Below are 23070 nucleotides of genomic sequence, written 5' to 3' on the forward strand. Positions count from 1 at the left end.
CAAACATCTCAGATTGGGAGACTGACATTGGGAAACTCATTGTTGGACCTCCTCTTGTACCAAACACCTCAGATTGGGAGATTGACATTGGGAAACCCATTGATGCTGGGAGCAACAACAAGAACATGTATAATTGGCACAAAGAGAACCTAATACCTGCAGGAAAAAAAACTAGGAAATAAAGTGAAGGAAGACAGTTAAGGAATGGCTGAAATGCATTACTGTGCACTTTCCATGACTTTCCATATGCTTACCTTTGCCTAGCAACCCTCAGTAAGAGCAATAATCAAAGTAGAATAGCTAGCATTAGATAGATGGTTACATTATAATAATGATAAGAGTTAAATTGGATTAAATCATAATCCAGGCACACAAAGATACAAGTCCCAGTAGTGAAGTGTAGGCTGGTGCGAGAATGGAATATTAATTGCTAGATGTGCGCTAGAGCATCTGGGAAACAGCAGGGGAGTATGAAAAGAGAATAAGTCTCCCTGCAATAAATATCTAAAGGAGAATACATCTGTGAGTATAAGTGACATCGGTCTCATGAACACTGCACGTAATGGGTTGTATTAGTGTGCTTATTAATAAAGATTACTAATCAGACCTCTCTCTATCTCTTGGGTACTTGCAGTAAGCATGAAGGATAAGGATTACCCTGAACCCAACACCCTCAATACCCATTTCACATGGTCTGATTTACATCCAAAGGCAGAATGTTGGAATATGGTGTGCAGTACATCTCCAGCCTCAAATTAATATCCCACCTTTCTGAAGCGATGCTTCCGATGTTGCTGGCCCCATCTACGTCATAGCGTAAAATTAACTGAGTTCCAGTGGAACGGAACTCTCGGCCATTTCCCGCTCTTGACTGCTCAGTTTTCACTGGTAAAAAAGGAAGCACGGAGCAGAAAATCTAGGCTTCCTTCTCGGGAAACCAGTGTCATTTCCGAATTCTGCATTTGTACGCAGGTCAGAGGTGGGTAACTAAATGGTTCACTGCCTTCATATGGGTCTTTTTAGTTGGAAGTCTCAGACTAGTTCACCACATTGGTAATAGCGTTATTGTAAATGTTGTAGAGAAAGAAAAAGAGACTTGCATTTATATAGCGCCTTTAACGACCACCGGATGTCTCAAAGCGCCTTACAGCCAATGAAGTACTTTTGGAATGTAGTCACTGTTGTAATGTGGGAAACATGGCAGCCAATTTGCGCACAGCAAGCTCCCACAAACAGCAATGTGATAATGACCAGATAACCTGTTTTTGTTATGTTGGTTGAGGGATAAATATTGGCCAGGACAGGGGAGATAACTTCCCTGCTCTTCTTCGAAATAGTGTCATGAGATCTTTTATGTCCACTGGAGAGAGCAGACAGGGCCTTGGTTTAATGTCTCATCTGAAAGACGACACCTCCGACAGTGCAGCACTCCCCCAGCACTGCACTGGAGGGTCAGCCTAGCTTCATGTGCTCAAGTCTCTGGAGTGGGACTTGAACCCACAACCTGCTGACTCAGTGCTAGCCACTGAGCCACAGCTGACACTAGAGGACTATGTTGCCCATCTTAGGAAAAGTTCTGTGCATTGAAGAGAAAGCTCACAGTTTAACATTGGAGCATAAAGAATGGCTGATTCTGGGCACGGTTTTTAAAACTGACCCGAGATTGAATTACCTTCCTGTAAGAAGGAAATTATATATTTTTTAAATGAGCTCAGAATAGAAATGGGTATACATAAGAATGATAATGTTTAATGATTGAATTGGTGCCAAAAAATTATCATGTTATAATATCTCCCAAAGCTATACAAACATGATATACAGGTGTATCATGTCCAATGAGGTCATGCTACTAACAGATGTTAACAAATTTATTGTTGCTAAAAATAATTACAAGATGGTTGGAGCATGTAAGGACACTAAATAATTGATGGCACCATATACTGTCCTGCTGGCTGGGGCTGAGTAGATGATAAAGGGATGAGGCTGAAGGTTGTCTCAGTCAATCTTCAGATCAGCCAAACTGTGCAGATAAAGGCTACCACTGTTATTCACTCACAGCATATGCAGTTCGACATTTCAGCTATATCTATCTTTTTTAATAATTTGACTGACTTAGAATCATAGAATGGTTACAGCACAGAAGGAGACCATTTGGCTGCCCTTTCCCCATAGCCCTGCAAATTCTTTTCCTTCAGCTACTTATCCAACTCCCTTTTGAAAGCCACGATTGAGTCTGCCTCCACCACCCTTTCAGGCAGTGCATTTCCGATCATAACCACTCCCTGTGTAAAAAAGTTTTTCCTCATGTTGCCTTTGGTTCTTTTGCCAATCACCTTAACTCTGTGTCCTCTGGTTCGCGACCTTTCCGCCAATGGGAACAGTTTCCCTCTATCTACTCTGTCCAGACCCCTCATGATTTTGAACACCTCCATCAAATCTCCTCCCAATCTTCTCTGCTCCAAGGAGAACAACCCCAGTTTCTCCAGTCTATCCACGTAACTGAAGACTTGGTTTTATTTTAGCCAAAAAAAAATGATGTGGTTCTGAGGAGGAGTAGCTGGGAGTAATTACAATGCAATTACGTTATAAATTGGAAGGTTGCAGCGTTAAGTCACTCATAACCGTCTCCCAAATGCCCACAAATGACAATACAGCCTCCGAATCACTCGAGTAGCAATTCTGTTTTATAATAGTTGAAAAAATGGAAGTAATTTTAGGCTAACCGGCCCAACAGGAAACTGACAGGATCGGATCAGCCACCCATTTTATATTCTGCCTGATTTTACTTTCCAATAAGGTGTAAAACAGGAATCCGAGCCAATCCGGTCAGTTTGCCACCAGATGGGTTGGACTAAAATTATCCCCGACCCTTTCTTTCCGATTTTCTTCCCTTTCCTCCAGAAACCATTGAATCTGTTGGCTTTCAACCTCACCACTTGCCTTCCACTGCCTCGCCCAAATCATTATTATTCATGCATAAACTCCAACAGTGCATGTTGGCAGGCTGTTCGACTGTAAGAACATCACTGCAGAACCCAATTCCATCCTCACTCAGTGTGCATATGTGTCATTTCAGCAGAGGTCACTGGATAGCTGGAGAATTTTTTTCCCACTGAGCCCAAAGGTACTGAGGCCAAGTGCCGCAATCATTGGCTTGGCTGAGAGCTACGAACTCCACAGCGATCGAATATTGGCCCCTGGACTTCTCTGAAGTATAGCCCGAGTGGAGCACAGTGAGGAAAATCAGGCAGGCAGGATCATACACCCAATAACGGAGCCCGTCCAATCTTCTTTCCATTTAAATTAGTGGAAGTTCAGGTGGACATGGTTACGGACATGCGATCCTCACCTCCCGATTTTCTCTCTGTGCTCCATCCAGGCAATGAATTACACCCAGGCGGTAAAGCCAAAGAGATATTCCAATATCTGGGATGGAATCACTACAAAAGCTGGTTATTAAAAAATGAGAGTCAAAATATGTTATGTGGCGGCTACACAACAGGGCATAGTGCAACAACAACAACTTGCATTTATACAGTGCCTTTAACATACTAAAATATTCCAAAGCACTTCACAGGACACCAAGCCACATAAGGAGATACTAAGACAGATGATCAAAAGCTTGGTCAAAGAGGTAAGTTTTAAGGAATGTCTTAAAGGAGAAGAGGGAGGTAGAGAGGCGGAGAGGTTTAAGGAGGGAATTCCAGAGCTTAGGGTCTAGGCAGCTGAAGGCACGGCCGCCGAGGGTGGAGTGATTAAAATCGGGAATAACAACAGAAAATACTGGAAAAACTCAGCAGGCCAGGCAACATCCGTGGAGAGAAAATAGAGCCAACGTTTCAGGTCGAAACCCTTTTTCAAAACTGGAAAGGAAATGAAATAGATCGAAAGGCAGGGCTGGGGAGGGAACAAGAGAAGTGAAGAGACATTAAGAGGTATTCAAAACCAGCCGAGATGGTGAAGGGACTAGTAAAGAGACAAAAGACGGCTCAGCTTAGGTGTGAAATGTACTGGCAGAATGGGAGACAGCTGCCCTGTAAAAAAAAGAGGAAAGGTGGGGGGGAGTGGGGGGAGGGAAAACCCAAAACAAAGGGGTGGAAAAAAATATATAAGTAAAAATGTAATCGGGACCGAGGTTATGATCTGAAATTGTTGAACTCGATATTGAGTCCGGAAGGCTGCAGAGTGTCTAATCGGATGATGAGGTGCTGTTCATCTTCCGATTAGACACTCTGCAGCCTTCCGGACTCAATATCGAGTTCAACAATTTCAGATCATAACCTCGGTCCCGATTACATTTTTACTTATATATTTTTTTCCACCCCTTTGTTTTGGGTTTTCCCTCCCCCCACCTTGCCTCTTTTTTTTACAGGGCAGCTGTCTCCCATTCTGCCAGTACATTTCACACCTAAGCTGAGCCGTCTTTTGTCTCTTTACTAGTCCCTTCACCATCTCGTCTCGTTTTGAATACCTCTTAATGTCTCTTCACTTCTCTTGTTCCCTCCCCAGCCCTGCCTTTCGATCTATTTCATTTCCTTTCCAGTTTTGAAAAAGGGTTTCGACCCGAAACGTTGACTCTAATTTCTCTCCATGGATGTTGCCTGGCCTGCTGAGTTTTTCCAGCATTTTCTGTTGTTATTTCGGATTTCCAGCATCTGCAGTATTTTGCTATCTGATTAAAATCGGGGATGCGCAAGAGGGCCGAATTGGAGGAGCGCAGAGATCTCAAAGGCTTGTAGGGCTGGAGGAGGCTACAGAGACAGGAAGGAGTGAGGCCATAGAGGGATTCGAAAACAAGGATGAGAATTTTAAAACCGAGGCATTGCCAGACTGGGAGCCAATGTCGGTCAGCGAGCACAGGGGTGATGGGTGAACGGGACTTGGTGTGAGCTAGGTTACAGGCAGCAGAGTTTTGGATGAGCTCAGGTTTCTGTAGGGCGGAATAAGGAAGGTCGGCCAGGAGAGCAAGTCTAGAGATAACAAAGGCATGGTTGAGGGGTTCATCAGCAGATGAACTGAGGCAGGGGCGGAGTCGGGCGATGTTCCGGAGGTGGAAGTAGGCAGTCTTGTTGATGGAGTGGATATATGGTCGGAAGCTCATTTCGGGGTCAAATACGACACCAAGGTTGTGAATGGAGTTTGTGGCATGGACTGAAGACAATGGGCTGGATTTTGTCAATGGGGACGTGATGGAGGCGGCACTCCCACTTTTTGGGTTGTAGTCCTGCCTCCATCGATTTGTGGCTAACCCACGCGATTTTCCCTTGATTGACCTTGTTGAGTCCACCCAGTGGGCTCAGCAGGCCAATTAAGGGACACCCAGTTACAGGTGACGTCAGGGATTGACACTTCATCTGTCAAAAGCTTTTGACAGATGAAATATCAGCATTTGACAGCTCTGTGAAGCTGTCAAACACTGACAATCTGACTTCTAACTTGAGTCCTTCTCCACAGACTCAGTTAGAAATCTCTCCAGAACAGAAAGCAGAATGCTGCAACTTTTGACAGCTCGCGGCCATTCTGCTTTCTGTGCCGGTGAGATGAGGGACTCCCGAGACCTAAAGGAAGGAAGCCTGCATTAGTAAGTAAAGGTAAGTAAAACTTATTTAAACTTTACACACACCAAACACACTTACCTCTGCACGCATGCACCCATCACTCACCTGAACACCTGACATCTCAAACCCTCCAAGCCCTTCAGCCCGACGGTCCACCTCGCTAACTTGGCGTGGTTTGGAGCCATCGGGCAGCCCACACTTCAGGGCTAAAAATAGGGATTAGGCCAAAAACTGCCTGTTAACTACCTGTTAACAGGCAGTTAATTGGCACTAATCCCCTTCCCGCCTTGGGGAGGCGGCTCCCAGCACAGGTCGGGTACCCGCCTCCTGGGAAATGGGCATGGAGGCGGGTTGGGGGCGGGAAGGTTCGTGCCCCCCGATTCTGCAATTTTCTCCCCACTCCCGCCTCCAAACCCGCCTTCACGGGGCTTGGAAATTTGAGCCCAATGGCTTTAGTCTTCCCAATAGTTAGTTAGAGGAAATTTCTGCTCACCTATTACTGGATGTCGGACAAGCGGTGTGACAAATCAGAGACAGTGGAGGGATTGAGAGAGGTGGTGGTGAGGTAGAGCTGGGTGTCGTCAGCATACATGTAGTTTGTTCCTTAAGTGAAAAAGACTTTAACATGGTAAATTTTCTAAGCTGCAGCGAGGAGTGAGGTACCACTGCTGCCCGTGTGCATTGGAAAATCAGACCAGTTTATTTGATGGCAGCTGAGGTCCATCAATGCCGGTGCAGACTTGGAAAATTTAGGCTAATAATTCATGAGTGACAAAGTCATCAGTGAGTTATTAAAGGTTTCCTCTGCAAGGACATTCCAGTATCCCCAATTATGTGGAGAAAATGCCACTTTTTTTTCCTTTTTAATTAAAAAACAAACTTACTTTTAATGGGGATTACTACAAATGCAAAAGATGCAACTATATAGCCAAAACAGTAGAGTACAAATTGGAGGAAGACATGCTCAAACAGTATAGCCCTCTGCTCAGACCACTTCTTGAGTATTACCTTCATTCTGGTCACCTTAATGTAAGGTAGAACCTAGAGATGGCAGAATGATAAAACTGACCCATAGTGTCAGAGGACTGAGTTACAAGGGACAACTGGAGAAATTGGGATTTTGAATCTTGAAAAGAAACATTAAAAAATAGGAGCAGGAATAGGCCATTCGGCCCTTCGAGCCTGCTCCACCATTCAATATGATCATGACTGATCCTCTCTCTCAATACCATATTCCCGCTCTCTCCCCATACCCCTTGATGCCTTTTGTGTCTAGAAATCTATCTATCTCCTTCTTAAATATATTCAGTGACTTGGCCTCCACAGCCTGCTGTGATAGAAAATTCCACAGGATCACCACCCTCTGAGTGAAGAAATTTCTCCTCATCTCAGTCCTAAATGTCCTACCCCGTATCCTGAGACTGTGACTCCTCGTTCTAGACACCCCAACCAGGGGAAACATCCTCCCTGCATCCAGTCTGTCTAGCCCTGTCAGAATTTTATACGTTTCAATGAGATACCCTCTTATTCTTCTAAAAGTTGACTGAAAGGTGACTTCATAGAGGTATATAAAATAGTAAATGGTATAAAAAGGGTAAATCTAGAATGCTATTTCGAACCAAATTGTGACACTTGGTCAAGTGGACAAACTAATAAACGGTAAATTTAGAACTGATGTCAGGAATTTCTTCGCACAAAGAAAGAGTGAACTGGACAGGGAATGGACTTCTGGATAAAGACTGAGGAAAAAGCTCTGGAATCCTTTCAAAATAATTGGATGTCATGATTGGGAGACTGTAGGGTCTTTCTGGATGTATGAGGTAAAATGGGGTGAATGGCCTTTCTCATCTGTATCTATCTTGTGATGTTATGATTAATATTGTCTGATGTTAGTTTTTCGCCAAACAGAATTAACCGCCATCTTGAAAACTCCCTGAACTTGGGGTAAGTATTACATTTATGGGGCTATTTCAGCCAAAGATATAAATTTGTTGATGAATGAGTCATGAAACAACTATGAATATTTAGATCCAAGGTTCCATATAAAGACTAAAGAAATACAGATTAAATTGCCTGCTGTATGCTATGAAGAGTCCAATTACAGCACATTACTGACCGTTGAAATTGAATTACATTCCACATACCTATAAAACATTAATTACAATGTTCATTAAAAAGGAATAAACAGCAACATTGCCATCAGCAAGCAGAAAATTGCATATACAAGGGCAATATAAAAAGAGAGCCAAAATGTTGATAGTGTTCCTCTTTCCTACTTCTGCATCTTTCTGTTTTATCACAAGCATGAAATATCATGCCCCAGTCATCCATTAATGCACACTCTCCCTATCAGCATTAGTTACACCTGCAGCCTCATAATACCTCGGAGAAGAATACATAAAGACAAACACAGAGGGGTGCGCTTGTTACAGCGTCCATACAAGTCCACAGCGACAAACCAGACATTATAAAAGGAAGTTCTTTAGGCCTAAATATTGTTGCACATTATGCATGTTGATTAATTGTAGTGGAGACCTAATGTTCCAATGGCGACGGGCTGTGTGATTGTTATCTTTTACAGAGCGCAGACACTGCTCTACATTCCTAACAATCAGAATGATTTATATCTTTTGTTACTTTGGCATTCTGATCGGGTGCCAGGGCTATTCTTAACAGCTGTGAAGAACAGGCTAGCAGGAATCAATCTTATCTTTTCCACTATCTGCTGCTCTTAATGGAATTCCAGGAGAATAGTCATGAAGAACAGTGTGGTACATCATACTGGTGTGCTGTACTTAGAATATACTCACACCGCCACAATTGTAGCTGCTAAGTGTAGGGATTGTTTCTGAGACTATAACATTGTTTCAGAAATAGAATACTACACTCATTTCAAATTTTGCTAACAACCAACAATTGGCAGCAACAAACACTAAAGAAAGACTTGCATTTATATAGCACCTTTCACGACCACCGGTCGTCTCAAAGCGCTTTACAGCCAATGAAGTACTTTTGAAGTGTAGTCACTGTTGTAATGTGGGAAACGCAGCAGCCAATTTGCGCACAGCAAGCACCCACAAACAGCAAAGATAATGGGCTAGAAATTCAGTTAGGGGTGCCCAGCTCGCCTGGGCGCCGGAATTACCGCTGCGCGCGGAGCCACTTGCGCCAGCGGGAAATTCAGTTTCAGCGCCCCAAGTGGAAGCTGGCCGCTAAACAAGGGTTTCGGCGCCCCGCTTGGGGCGCTGAAACTGAATCTCGGCGTGTAAAGTGCCGCAGCGCCACCCGCTGCGGCACGGCAGCCTGCGGTACTGCAGGCCTTCCTCTCAGTCTTAAGGGGGAGGTGCCTGCAACAGCGTGATCCCCGCTCGCGAGTGCCGGCAAATGAGCCCGGCACCAAGGAGAAGTGCCGGGCTCTCTGGAAACAGCCGGCAATGCCGCGGGGGGGGGGGGTGTGTAGGAGGCCGGGGATGGAGGTGCGGGCAGGCGGCCGCCGAAAAAGCGGCCGGCCGCACCTCCACCTTAACTCGCCCCACTACCGGCACAGGTAGGCCCCGTGTACCGGTCGCTGTTTGCGGCCGGCGCGGGGGAGGCGGCAGCAACTAAATATGGCCAGCGGGGCGATAGCGGGGCGCTGCGCACACCGATGACATCATCGGTGGCGGCGCAGCGCTAATGGCTAACGCCGCCATTAGCGCCCCGCTAAATATCGCGGTAGGTTTGCACAGTGGCGCAAAAGCCCTCTTTGGGCGCAAACTGGTGGCGCAGGCCACTGAATTTCTAGGCCAATCTGTTTTTGTTTTGTTGATTGAGGGATAAATATTGGCCAGGACACCGGGGATAACTCCCCTGCTCTTCTTCGAAGTAGTGCCATGGGATCTTTTATGTCCACCTGAGAGAGCAGATGGGGCCTCGGTTTAACGTCTCATTAAAAGACGGCCCCTCCGACAGTGCAGCACACTCTCAGCACTGCACTGGGAGTGTCAGCCTAGATTTTTGTGCTCCAGTCTCTGGAGTGGGACTTGAACGCACAACCTTCTGACTCCGAGGCGAGGGTGCTGCCCACTGAGCCACGGCTGACTGATGAGATAAAGAGCCAGTTCACCTGTTTGGATGGTGTAATTGAGGGATAAATGATGGCAAGGGCACTGGGAGAACGCTCGTCTTCTTAAAATAGGGGCCTGGGACTTTTTATGTCTACCTGACCAGGCTCTCAATTTAATATCTCACTTCTGGACCCAGACGCCCGAACCGGGAGGCTTGAGGCCGGCCTGAAATTGGGCCTTGGGCCTCATCTCAATATTCCGGGTGAGACTCTCGCGCTTCCATAGGCAGCTCGCTCTTTAGGAGGATTGAATTTTGGGCCCCTTGCCTCGTTGGCATATCCCAGGAAACAAGGTTGAACAGCACGAAATATCTGTATTCGCAACAACTGGAGCATATTAACATGTGACAAGAAATATAGTCTTTTCATTTATATATTGAATCAATAATTAGCACTTCATAGTTTTACCACACAGAGTGGCTGTCAGCATAAGTAGATTCTTGGTATGGCTTAGATAGAAATCCAAGCAAACATGGAACAGCTTTAATAGTTTACTTACTGCTGGCGATATTGGCTGCAAAGAAACTCTCTGAAGATCCTGACACCTCGCTGGTTATGCTGGTTTGACTGCCTCTCCGGATCCCTCGTTGTAATTGTGTCAGGAGGGTGTTGGGAGATGTGGGTGCGTTAGAACTTTCCAGAAAGAGAGATGCATGGCTCTGTATGAGGTCAGCTGTGGGCACAAAACAATGCAATAATAAGCAGGAGGTCCTCCCCGATAAGATCACTTGCCACTTAAAAATTAAAGGGAGATTTTCCAATTCAGTGCTCCCGATGCAGAACTGCACTGGGAAATTGCACAGCTCCGGACTGTGATTTTCCATTGATTAACCGAACCTTCCAACAAAGGATAGTTAGTATACATTGGCTTATTTAGACCACTTCCCTACAGGAAATACGTGAACAATGGCCTTAAATGGACAGGACAGGTTAAACACAGCTCCATCTTAGCAGTTAAACATTACGGGGCAAAAATTGGCTCGCGCCCCCTTTGGGGCGATAACTTCCCCGGGGTGCTACTTTTATCGCCCCAAAGAAGTTGGCACACCGGCACCCGAAATTGAATGATAGCGCTCCGAGCAAGAGGCGGGGTGTTACGGGAAGTGCTCCCCCTCCCTCTTGGGGTGCTCCCATTGAATATCGCGGCGCTACGTGCAGCAGCGTCACCTGCGTCGGCACCACGGTACTGCAGGCCTCCCTCGCCTGGTTAAAGGGGAGGGGCCTAGCGCAGCATGCACTGGAGCCCTGCTGCACCACCGGGGAGCGGGGTGCCAGCAAAAGAGCCCGGCACTCAAGAGGAGCGCCGGGCTGACCAATCGCGGCCGGCACCCCACAGCAGGAGCCCAGAGGGGGCAGGTGCTGGCAGGCAGCTCAAAAGGAAATGGCCGCCCGGCACCTGCCCTTTAATTTACGCCGCCTCGGCTGCAAAAATGCCCCCCTGACCCTGTCGGACATAGTGTCCGGCGATAGGTCGGGGGCGTGAGCCAAGTTTGCGGCCGGGGTGCGAGCGGGGCACTACGCACGGCGATGACATCATCGCCGGGGTCGCAGTGCCGCGGGGTGCTACCGGCTACCACTGCCGCTAACCTCCCGCTGAATTTTGCGGGAGGCGTTAGCGGCGCCGCGCCCAGGCACTAGGGGCTTTGCGCCCCCCGTTAGCGCGAAGCAACTGAATTTTTCCCCCCACAACTGTGTTCCAGACTACCCGTAACATTGCAGGAGATCTGCTAATGTAAGCAAAAAAGTGTGTGTATTAAGCAGGTTTATACTCAAAGCCAACATTTTCATTAACATTAAATAATGGAGGAAAATATACCCATGTGCGCATTTGCCCATCAATTCATTGAGAGTTGGGAAGGATGGGGGGCAATCAAACAATTGTGATCTTCTTTCAGAAGAGAAAAAAAATACTGCATTATTGATATGTTCTAAAATCGCTTGCTTGGCTTTGTACCATTAAGTGGCAATTAACTGCAGTAAGTTATCGATTTCCACTGCAGTTAGTTACAATTGTCCTTGGCCCATGGAATGATCATTACCACCCATTGGGCAGCATTTTTGGAGCAATCCCTCTTTCTTGAGTACATTCCAGAACCCTTGTCAACCCATTGTCTAATGCGACTTTAAGAGAGTAGCGCATTCGAATCTTAGCTATATAAATGCAAGCTGTTGTTGTTGTAGGCAGAAGTGATGATGAACGGTGGCAGTGCAGACTCAAACCTTCTCGAATTTCCATTTGAACCCATCACCGTTCGCGTATTAGTATTCTAAAAATATGACTGCACTAAGCAATTGCTAATGAATTAAGTGAACACTGGGGAAAATGCTTCCCCTAAGGTTTTCTCTTTCTTTTGTTATTGGTAAATCTAATCCTGCACACAGTTAATTGTTGAAAAAATGTTGAAACTGGCTGTAGTACAAACAATTACTTTCCCTTTGGCTTGAAACTTTTAAAAGGTTTGATGTTAATCTGAACAAAAAAATAACAGGCAGTTTGGCATAATATGAATCATGCATAGTTTGTTATTCGATTCAATATGCATCCAAGCTATTCGAGTAATTTATTTTCTGTCATATTCAATTTTTTTTTCATTTAATATTTTTTTTCCTCTTTTCGATGTGACATGTACCATCCAGGCTGATAGAGCAAACAGGGGCTGGGTGCCAGGCTATTGTGTACTCTTCTCAACCAATAGCCACTATTGGTGCATTTACTGTTTAGCACATCTACTGTGGCACTACTGCTATTGGTGTGGAAGCTCAACTTCAGTTACTGCACACTTTGGATTTCCAGTTTTTTTAATAGCATCTGAAGCGGTGGCTTTGTTCGGTGGCTCCAGAGGAATTGGTCCGGAAAGAACAAATTAAGCACTACCTTCGCAGCCAACTAGTTTTCCTAGCTGTGGGTATTTATCTATACAGGCCAACTATTTGGTTTCCCATCATTAGCCTGTACAGATCTTGTACACTTCCAGTGCCCGAGATTAAATAAACGACTTGCATTTATACAGCACATTTTATGACCGCAGGCCGTCCCAAAGCACTTCACACCAAATGAAATACTTTTGAAGTGTAGTCGCTGTTGTAATGTGGGAAATGTGGCAGCCAAGTTGCGCACAGCAAGCTCCCAGAAACAGCAATGTGATAATGACCAGATTCATTTGTTTTTTAGTGATGTTGGTTCAGGGATAAATATTGGCTCAGGACATCGAGGATTACTCTCCTGCTCTGCTTTGAACTTGTGGCGTGGGATCTTTTACAGTTTGATGTCTTATCCGAAAGACAATTAAGGTGGGGATCTGCAGCATTCAAACAATCGGTAGTTAAAGGGACAACAAAAGTTCACTTTTCTGAACATAAAGTTTTCCTTTGCTGTCACTATTTGTGTAATTCTGAGGAATTTTTTTGTTGGCGTTACTATGAGCAGATTGACACAGCAGTGTTGATTAGCATTATCACAAAGGTACACCCTCAGCACTGCTACAATTACAAATGATGCTGGCAGTGATTCAGAAACATGAATAACGATATTGTGTTTTACATTAGATTACCAGCAACTCTGCTGTGTAATATATATTGGCCCAGATTTTGCAATCAGTGACGAAAGAACGGCGCCTGCCATTCACCTCGCTGACAGCTGCCCACAAAGTTTTTGCGGGCTTTAGAACGCAGACTTGCTCCAATCCGGTGTCTGATCCAGCGTGGCGCCCTCTACAGAACATCTGTGGCATGTGTGAGCAGGTAAAACAACAGCAAGGCTCTTCAACCAATCAGATTGACGTATCCTCACTGAGACACGCAGGGGGCGAATTTCCCACTGGAGGCGAGATGGAGGCGGGTTTCAGCTTGGGTGGGTTTGAAACTCGCCTCCACTGATAGGTTAAAAAAATTAGTGATTTTTCCCATGATTGGCCACTTGATTTCAGAGGTGTGGGATGCCCTTGCTCAATTAGTGTTTTCGGACTGAAACTCGCCTCTGTTGACACCACTTTTCCAGTCTGATTTTATGGATTCTTGCTCCCTTGGCTCATTCCACAGCATTTCTGCATCTCCTGCACCACCTCCAACATCTTTTGAGAAACCACTATGTCCAATTCCAAGGCAAGGGCCTACTCGAGGCTCTCGGATGAGGCGCTGCAAATGTTGTTGGAGGGGGTGACAGCTAGCAGGGAGGTGCTCTTCCACTCATCTCGGAGGAAGAGGCCTGCCAAAGAAACCAAGGCTGTGTGGGTACAGCTGGCAAGGGATATAACCTCCAGATCTGTGTGCAGATTGGGTGAACGTTTCAGTGTATCGATGAAATGCCATCCCTGTTGGAAAGCATTAAAATGATTTGAAGCCAAAATGCTAGCGTTATGCCATCTGTTCTTTTGCCTTTGGCAGCTCCACATTGCGGGCTCCGCCACACTTATGTTGTCAGGTTGGTGGCCTGAGTAAAAGGAGGCCAGAGAGTCATATCCATTGTCAATGATGTCCTAGGATGGAGCCAAGGGCATGTGCCAACTTGGGCAACCTATGCAAATCTGGACATGATAAGTTTGTTGGGGTAAAAGAGAAGTCTTCCCTCCTCTCAAGCAGACCCCCTAAGATAAGGGGTCGACACTTGCCCTATAGCAACCACGAATTCACCAGACGGACACCTTGGATAAGTTTCACAATCTTTATTCATGTATATGCATGGGGAAAATCTCAGTCTCATCCCGGATTCTTCCACCGAGTATCAAATACGTACAGCAATTATACCCGAACTTGAGGCGTGCACCCCTCGTGCACCCCCCTTCCATGATCATTGATTGGTCTACAGAATAGGCGAAGGGCTGTGTCCATTCGATGCCCCTTATCAGGGAGGTTGCTGAATGGTTCACTGAAACAGCATTCGTGGGCTAATTTATCTGTTCCTGCTCTGGACAGGAGTGCTTACCTCATCCCATCTGTCTGTCCTGCCTTATCTTAAGCAAGGACAAAAGACCAGCTTATTAGTTTTACAGTTCCTGTCTTATCAGGGTTCGACATTCCTAAACAAGGATAGGAGACAAACTTATTTCCCACTAATTTTAATTCTAAAGAAGTTATAGTTTCTTCTAACTTTTAATTCTAAGAAGTCATTTTTGTCCCCTTACAAGTTCATCCCTTGCATCCCGGGCTCTGACCTCCTCCTCCTGCTCCTCCAGATCCTCCTCCTCCTCCTCCTCATCCTCAACTGAGGTCCATGCAGAAAGAAAATGAATGGTTCCCATGCTGCTTGTAGATGCCTCCTTCGGGGAAGCGCTCATTGCAAGCAGGGAGAGGGTCTTCCAAGGAGGTCCCACAGTTGATGGAGTCAAGCTGCAGCACTTCCGACTTTGGAAGGCCTTCTAAAAGTGCTCAGAGACCTTTTAAAGCCAAGGTCTGGCACCTGCAAGTAATCCTTGCTGCAATAAACGATGTCTCGTTAGACCTGCAGCAGTGAGGAGGCCACCCATGAGTCAACCCACCAGGTTTACCTGGCGTGGTTTAGGAGGTGCGTGGATCACACCGAAAAGCTGGAAAAATCACGAGGGCCTCTCAAAATAGGGTTAGAGAGACCCTTAACGAGCATTTAAGGATCTTAAATAGCGCACTTGCCAGCTGGAGGCAGGAGCGTTTCCCGACCTCCAAAACCAGAACCGGCAAAATCCCACGGAGGCGGGTTGGAGGCGGGTTCCGTACCCGACCTCTTTGAATCTGATTTTCCTGCCTCCAAACCCGTCTCCTCCGACATCAGAAAATCGCCCCTGCAGAGTCTAAACCAGGAGGTATGAAGCAGGAAATATATATTAGATTTAAATCATGGACAGAAAGCAAAATAAAGATTGGGAAAGACAGATGGGATTAAGAGAGCGAGATAAAAGAGACAGACTGAAAAAGTAAAAAAAAGATTTTTTTTAAAAATCTGTAACACTAATTAACTTTTGAAGGAATGAGACTTCACATTTGTAAATTTAAATGTTCAGGGCCAGAGAGGTAGTTTGGTAGTAATGATCACTTATCGCGCCATTCAAAATTCATTTAATCCTGAACGCACCGGCCCTAACTTTCTCCGGCATCTTTAGTGGGGAGCTAGTGGGCAAGAACCCTAACTTCACGCCATTGCACTGATTTCAATGCCGAGTCTATGGGCGAGGACTGCTACAGCGCACTCTGTGGAGGAGCAGGGTATCTCTGACAGCAACTTCCGGATTTCCGTGTTTAACTGTGCCTGTGCGGACGCCAGAGGTTGCTGTCCGATTTACTCCATTATAACTGTGAGCGCTGACAGCCTCACCATTATTCCTGTGGCAAAATCAGAGCCATTATAAAACGATTTGTGCCATGTCAAAGCTTGCACCATTGAATGTTCTTGCATGCCAAATGTAAGAAATAAAACAAACAGGTTACCTCCTCCATTTAAAAAAAACATGTCACTACCTCCATTTAAGACAGATTACCACCTCCATTTGAATAGCTGAGGGAGGCATTCAATATGAGCACATTAAAAATCAATACGCTAACATCGCTGACAGTAATTCTTACCTCATACTTATCAAGGTGTTGTAGGAATGGAGGTTCCTAGCTGAATAAAGGTATTCGACTCGATGAATCAAATCAACAGGTTTTAATGAACAACGAAGTTAACAGGGAAACTACAGGAGAAACGGTATACAGGTCTATACAGCTTGCTGGGCACTCGACGACTACTGGAAGATTCTGGAAGCTGACGTCATGACGTCATCACGTTCTTCACGCCACTGGTGGTCACGTGAGCAGCGTCATGACGTCATCACGTGGAGTGCAGGAAAACACAATACAGTACAGTTAACAGGCAGTTTAAAGGTGCAGTCCGCGGTTGCACTACACTGTAGTTAAAGGGATTATTACCAATTGTTCTGAGGCCCTTGGTGGCTCTGCCACAGGCGCCCCCCCAGAATCCACTTTAACGGACATTGTCAACCGAGTAGGAGGCTTAATGATCCTGGCCGAACGGCGACAAAACTCAGGCAGCGGAAACGGGGCGTTATTCGAAGAACCAGTGCCGGATTGCGGCAGAAACGGCGTTTTGGGCGAGGCAGAAACGGTAGTCAGAGGTGCAGGTGCGTCGGAGGCCGAATCGGGCTGTTCGACGGTGGGTTGATGCACAGCTGGTCTGGTGGCTAACGGCGGTCGGCCGCGGCGAGGCGGTTGGGCAGCCACAACAGGCTCACTCCGATCCAGGTGGGCTGGTTTGAGCCGGTCGGCAGAAACGGTATCAGACTTTCCACTGACTTCGACTGTGAAGAACTTTTCCCCTGATGAGATGACACGAAAAGGTCCGGTATACGGCGGCTTGAGTGGGTCTCTGTGACCGTCTTGTCGAATAAAGACATAGTCCGAACTCATGAGCTCTGTCGGGACGTGAGGCCTCTGCAGGTCATGCTGCGAGGTTGGGATGGGCCGGAAATTCCTAGCCGCCTCCTGATGAAGTAGGAGCTGTTGAGCTGCAGACCATGGTTCGGTGTGTGGAGGGAGGAAGTCACCTGGCACTCTGAGTGTCTGGCCATAAACCAGCTCAGCCGATGAAGACTGGAGATCCTCCTTTGGTGCTGTCCGGAGGCCTAGCATCACCCATGGGAGCCTATCCACCCAGTTGGGTCCCCTCAGGCTGGCACGGAGGGACGCTTTGAGAGACCGATGAAACCTTTCACACAGGCCATTTGCCTGCGGATGGTACGCGGTGGTACGGTGCAGCTTGGTACCCAGGCCTTGTGCCACTGCGTTCCACAGCTCTGAGGTGAATTGCGGACCGCGGTCCGAGGAGATGTCCGATGGCACCCCGAAACGAGCTACCCACGACGAAAGAAACGCCCTGGCTACGTCTGCTGCGGTGGTAGCGGCCAAGGGAATCGCCTCTGGCCACCTGGTGGTCCGGTCTATGACCATCAGGAGGTGTGTGAATCCATGTGACCCGGGAAGGGGGCCTACTAAATCCACGTGAACGTGGTCGAAACGGCGCTCAGGCACCGGGAAGTTTGCCAGCGGGGCCTTGACGTGACGGTGGACTTTGGATTTTTGGCAATCGACGCAATTGTTTGTCCAGTCCCGGACGTCCAAATGCATGCCTTTCCAAACGAATTTGCGGGACAGTAGCCATTGAGAAGCCCGCATCCCCGGGTGAGATAACCCGTGGATTGCCTGGAATACTTTCTTGCGCCATTTGACCGGCACAATGGGCCGGGGCACTCCCATGGATGTGTCGCACAAGAGCATGGTTCCTGCCTCTTGAAACGGCACGTCTGCAACCTGCCAACTGGAAGGCGTGGTCCTAAATGCTTGTACCTCTGGGTCTGCCAGTTGATCCCCTGCCAGTCCGACGAAATCGATGCCCAGGTGGACTGCCTGGACTGGAACTCGGGAAAGGCAATCTGCCACGAGATTATCCTTGCCTGACACGTGCCGCAAGTCCGTCGTGAATTCGGATATAAACGTGAGGTGGCGCTGCTGCCGAGCTGACCAAGGCTCCGCCGCTTTGGCCATAGTGAAGGTGAGCGGCTTGTGGTCCACGAAGGCAGTGAACGGGCGGCCTTCTAGGAGGAAACTGAAATGCCTGATGGCCAAAAACAGGGCTAGCAGCTCTCTGTCAAAAGTGCTATACTTTCGCTCGTTCTTGCGCAGTTGGCGGCTGAAAAAGTCTAACGGCTGCCAACCCCCATCGACCCATTGCTCTTGAACTGCTCCGATGGCGTAGTCGGAGGCATCCGTAGTGAGGGCATCCGTCGCGCCCGGAAGTGGGTGTGCCAGCATAGTTGCATCCGCCAACGCCGCCTTGGTATCGCGGAACGCCTGGTCCATTTGCAGTGTCCAAACGAGAACATCCTTGCCCGACTTTCCTTTTAGTGCTTCGTACAGAGGTTGCATTAACTGGGCCGCCTTGGGGACGAAACGATGCTAAAAATTTACCATCCCCAAGAACTCTTGCAGGGATTTGACCGTGCGAGGCTGCGGGAATGCGGTCACTGCCTCTACCTTGGTGGCTAGTGGGACAGCGCCTTCTGGGGTAATCCTGTGTCCCAGGAAATCAATGCAGGATACTCCGAACATGCATTTGGCCGGATTGACAATAAGGCCGTGTTGGCTGAGTCGGGCGAAAAGTGTACGTAAATGGGCCATGTGGGCTGTCGAATCCTTGCTGGCTATTAGGATGTTGTCCAAATATACAAAAATGAAGGGCAGGTCCCGTAAGACAGAGTCCATCAAACGCTGGAATGCTTGAGCTGCATTTTTCAGACCGAATGGCATGCGGAGGAACTTAAAAAGGCCGAACGGAGTGATGACTGCCGTTTTGGGGACATCTGGAGGGTGCAGCGGAACTTGGTGATATCCACGAACGAGATCCACTTTAGAAAATATAGCGTTTCCAGCCAGATGAGCCGAAAAATCTTGGATGTGGGGAATAGGATACCTGTCCGGTGTCGTGGCATCGTTTAAGCGTCTGTAATCCCCGCAAGGTCGCCATCCGCCGCCTGGTTTGGGTACTATGTGCAGTGGGGAAGACCAAGGGCTGTCCGAACGCCGGATGATCCCGAGGCGCTCCATGGTCTGGAACTCAGCCTTTGCGGCTGCCAGCTTTCCGGCTTCTAATCGCCGCGCCTGAGCGTAAACTGGTGCTCCGGTTGTGGAGATATGGTGCTCCACCCCGTGCCATGTGCTTGTAGCCAAAAAAGTGGGCCTGGTGAGCTCCGGGAATTCGCCGAGCAGGCGCGTAAAGCTGTCTTGCGACGGAACCGCGCAGGCCACCGACCAGGACACGGCGGTGCTGCGGTGGCAGGGCATTGCGTGGAAAGTGGACGCATTAATGAGTCGGCAGTGTTGGACATCGACCAGCAGACCGTTGGCGCAGAAAAAATCGGCCCCCAGGATGGCCTGAGAGACCTTGGCTGTAATAAAGTCGCAGACAAAACGTTGACCGGCGAAGGTTAGGTTTACTGTCCGTTTCCCGAACGTACGCATGGCAGCGCCATTTGCTGCCACGAGGGAAGGCCCTTGGCCGCCGGATAGTAGGTCCAGCTTTGAAGCCGGGAGGATGCTGCACAGGAATCGGCGGCCCGTAACGGAATCCGTAACATAAATGAGTTTGCCCACTGAGCCCGCCGCCATAGCTAACTTGCTGTGCTTTTTAGACCTTGTCATCCATCCGGGAGGACGCGGGCTTGTTGGAGTTTTTTTGTTGTTGTTTTCTTGAGGGAAACTGCAAGGAGGCCGGCAGCATCGAGCTTTGGCGCCAAAACGGGCGTGGTACGCGCACCATCCTGCTGGGGGCGGGCTGGTTTTCTCTCGCGTGGGGGAAAAGCGCCTCGCGGCTGCACAACATTGCTGAGTAACAGTAAATATCTTGTCTGTCTCTGCAGCGAGTTCAGCACCGTCTGTGATGGCAGTGTTGGCCAATGCCGCCTGAACCGGTTCGGGTAGCTGGCAGAGGAAAAGCTCACGGAATAAAAAGCATTGGGGTTCCGCACCAAACAGCGTGAGCATTTGACTCATCAGCTCTGACGGTTTTGAGTCCCCGAGGCCGGGCATGGAAATAAGCTTGTGTGCCCGCTCCGACTTATTAAGATCAAATACCTGTAGCAAACGGGCTTTAAGCACTTCGTACTTGCCCTCCTCCGGTGGGCTTCCAAGGATGCTGACGACCCGCGAGGCCGTGGCACTGTCGAGAGCGGCAACCACGTAATAATAACGGGTCACATCCGCTGTGACCTCTCAGAGAGCGAACTGTGCCTCTGCCTGGAAAAACCATGCTGCTGGCTGCTGTTCCCAGAACTGCGGCAGTTTAAGGGCGACGGCGTTCGTGTTCATCCTCGACGAAAGTTGTCCGACGAGATCGGGGTCACAAATGTAGGAACGGAGGTTCCTAGCTGAATAAAGTATTCGACTCGATGAATCAAATCAACAGGTTTTAATGAACAACGAAGTTAACAGGGAAACTACAGGAGAAACGGTACACAGGTCTATACAGCTTGCTGGGCACTTGACGACTACTGGAAGATTCTGGAAGCTGACGTCATGACGTCATGACGTTCTTTGCGCCACTGGTGGTCACGTGAGCAGCGTCATGACGTCATCACGTGGAGTGCAGGAAAACACAATACAGTACAGTTAACAGGCAGTTTAAAGGTGCAGTCCGCGGTTGCACTACACTGTAGTTAAAGGGATTATTACCAATTGTTCTGAGACCCTTGGTGGCTCCGCCACAGGGTCACATTAGCTCAAAACTGAAGCTTTCTTAAGTGCAAGCAACCTTAGCAGCAATCACATAGCTGACTTTCTGCTATTATTTCAAACATAATGTCGAATAGTATCAGGTTGACTTGTCCCCCAGGACACAATGTATTCATCAATGCTTTGCAAGTACAATATGAAGTCCTATTTGATATATTCTAGCTTGAGGTCTATTTTCTTACTGATTCACTATGGCATTAGAATATTCCAACAAATTGCACTAAATAAGCATCCAAACTAGATAAAAGCAAGCATGAACTTTCTCTGGTTATTTTTAGTCATTTTAAAATACCAAAGGACAGTGTGTTCAAATGTACTGAATGGCGTAAGATACCAATGACAGTGCTGGGTTCTGCTGCATTGTTGAATACCTTAGGAGGGTAAATTTATTAGGCGAGGATGTCGGTGTGGAGCCTCACTCAATGAGTAGCAAATCAGAGAATCAAGCGGGTAAATCATGCACACAATGTGCGATGCTCCCGATTTTCCAGCCATCCATTTTAATGACCAGAAAATCAAGAGCCTTCATGCCTGTAAAGGTTATGGGGGTAATTTTCTGATTACCGGCTGGCGCTGAAGACCCTCGCCCACTGACAGCAAATATCGGACAATTGTGGGTGCACAGCCTGAGATATTCCACCCAGGGGACAGTGAGTGTTGACATGCTGTTCAACCATCATTGGTTCCCAGCCAAGAGCAACCTTAAGAATTTCTCTGTCTTTGTGGCTCAGTATCACACCAGGTGACACATTTCCCATAAAACTATTGGGGATACTTTGACTAAGTGCAAACTCAACAGTGTTGTAGCACGTAACCTGTATTATTTATTCTTTTTTTATTTATTTATTCACAGGATGTGGGCATCGCCGGCAAGGCCGGCATTTATTGCCCATTCCTAATTGCCCTCGAGAAGGTGGTGGTGAGCCACCTTATACAACTGAGTGGCTTGCTAGGTCAACCACATTGCTGTGGGTCTGGAGTCACATTTAGGCCAGACTGGGTAAGGACGGCAGATTTCCTTCACTAAAGGACATTAGTGAACCAGATGAGTTATTACGACAATCCGGTAGTTTTTATGGTCACCCTACTAGCTTTTTATTCCAGATTTATTTAATTGAATTTAGATTCCCCAGTGGTGGGATCTGAACTCATGTCTCCGGATCATTAGTCTCGGTCTCTGGACTACTAGTTCAGCGACATAACCACTATGCTACTGTACCCCACTGTGCACACTCTATTTATCAAAATGTGCATTCATTACAGAAAGAAAGAGCTGGCATTTATACCGAGCCTTTTACATCCTCAGGCTGTCTGAAGCATTTCACAGCTAATGTATTACCTAATTACTATAACCAACTGAGACAGGACCATTAAAGCAGTTGCAAGTGCACATCTTCATAAGCTAAAAGAATTTGAACTCAAATTTTACCTCACAAACACAGACTATACAAAATGACACATTCAACTCTGACAGTACATTACAAAAATTCCAGCTGTCCGAAGAATAAGACTGTACGGGAGCCAATCTCCAACATACACTGTAAACATTCCACAAATCAGAATTGGAACAACCAAGTCGCTACCACTGGAGCATTCAATGAATCTATGCTCCAGGATGTCTAGAAGATAAGAACATAAAAAATAAGAGAAGTGGGTTATACGGTCCCTCCGCCATTCAATAAGATCATGGCTGATCTTCAACCTCAACTCCACTTTCTTGCCTAATCCCCATATCCCTTGATTCCCTTAGTGCCCCAAAATCCATCGATTTCAGTCTTGAATAGACTCTACGACTGAGCACCCACAGCCCACTGGGATAGAGAATTCCAAAGATTCACAACACTGAGTGAAGAAATTTCACCTCATCTCAATCCTAAGTGGCCAATGCCTTATCCTGAGGCTATGCCCCCTAGTTCTAGACACTCCAGCCAGGGGAAGCAGCCTCCCAGCATCTACCCTGTCAAGCCCTCTCAGAATCTTATATGATTCAAAGAGATCATCTCTCATTCTCCTAAACTCCAGAGAGTATAGGCCCACTCTACTCAATCTCTCCTCAAAGGACAATTCTCTCATCCCAGGAATCAATCTTTTTTTTAATTCATTTATGGGATGTGGGTGTTGCTGGCAAGGCCAGCATTTATTGCCCATCCCTAATTG

General features: G+C 47.3%; 1 protein-coding gene across 4 annotated transcripts in view; it reads right to left on the minus strand.

The window, feature by feature from the left end:
* The window catches only part of LOC147102522 (membrane-associated phosphatidylinositol transfer protein 3-like), a 495678-nt gene that overhangs the window by 70994 nt on the left and 401614 nt on the right, over window positions 1-23070 (minus strand). For all 4 annotated transcript variants that reach the window (XM_085965038.1, XM_085965039.1, XM_085965037.1 and 1 more), the window contains one exon: window positions 10163-10336. In XM_085965038.1, coding sequence (XP_085821164.1) covers window positions 10163-10336 — 174 coding nt within the window. The remainder of the gene's footprint in view (window positions 1-10162; window positions 10337-23070) is intronic.

This window comes from Somniosus microcephalus, chromosome 22 (genome assembly GCF_052327205.1).
Source record: "Somniosus microcephalus isolate GS21.2 chromosome 22, FLI_Smic_1.0, whole genome shotgun sequence".
In the NCBI taxonomy this organism is placed as follows: Eukaryota; Metazoa; Chordata; class Chondrichthyes; order Squaliformes; family Somniosidae; genus Somniosus; species Somniosus microcephalus.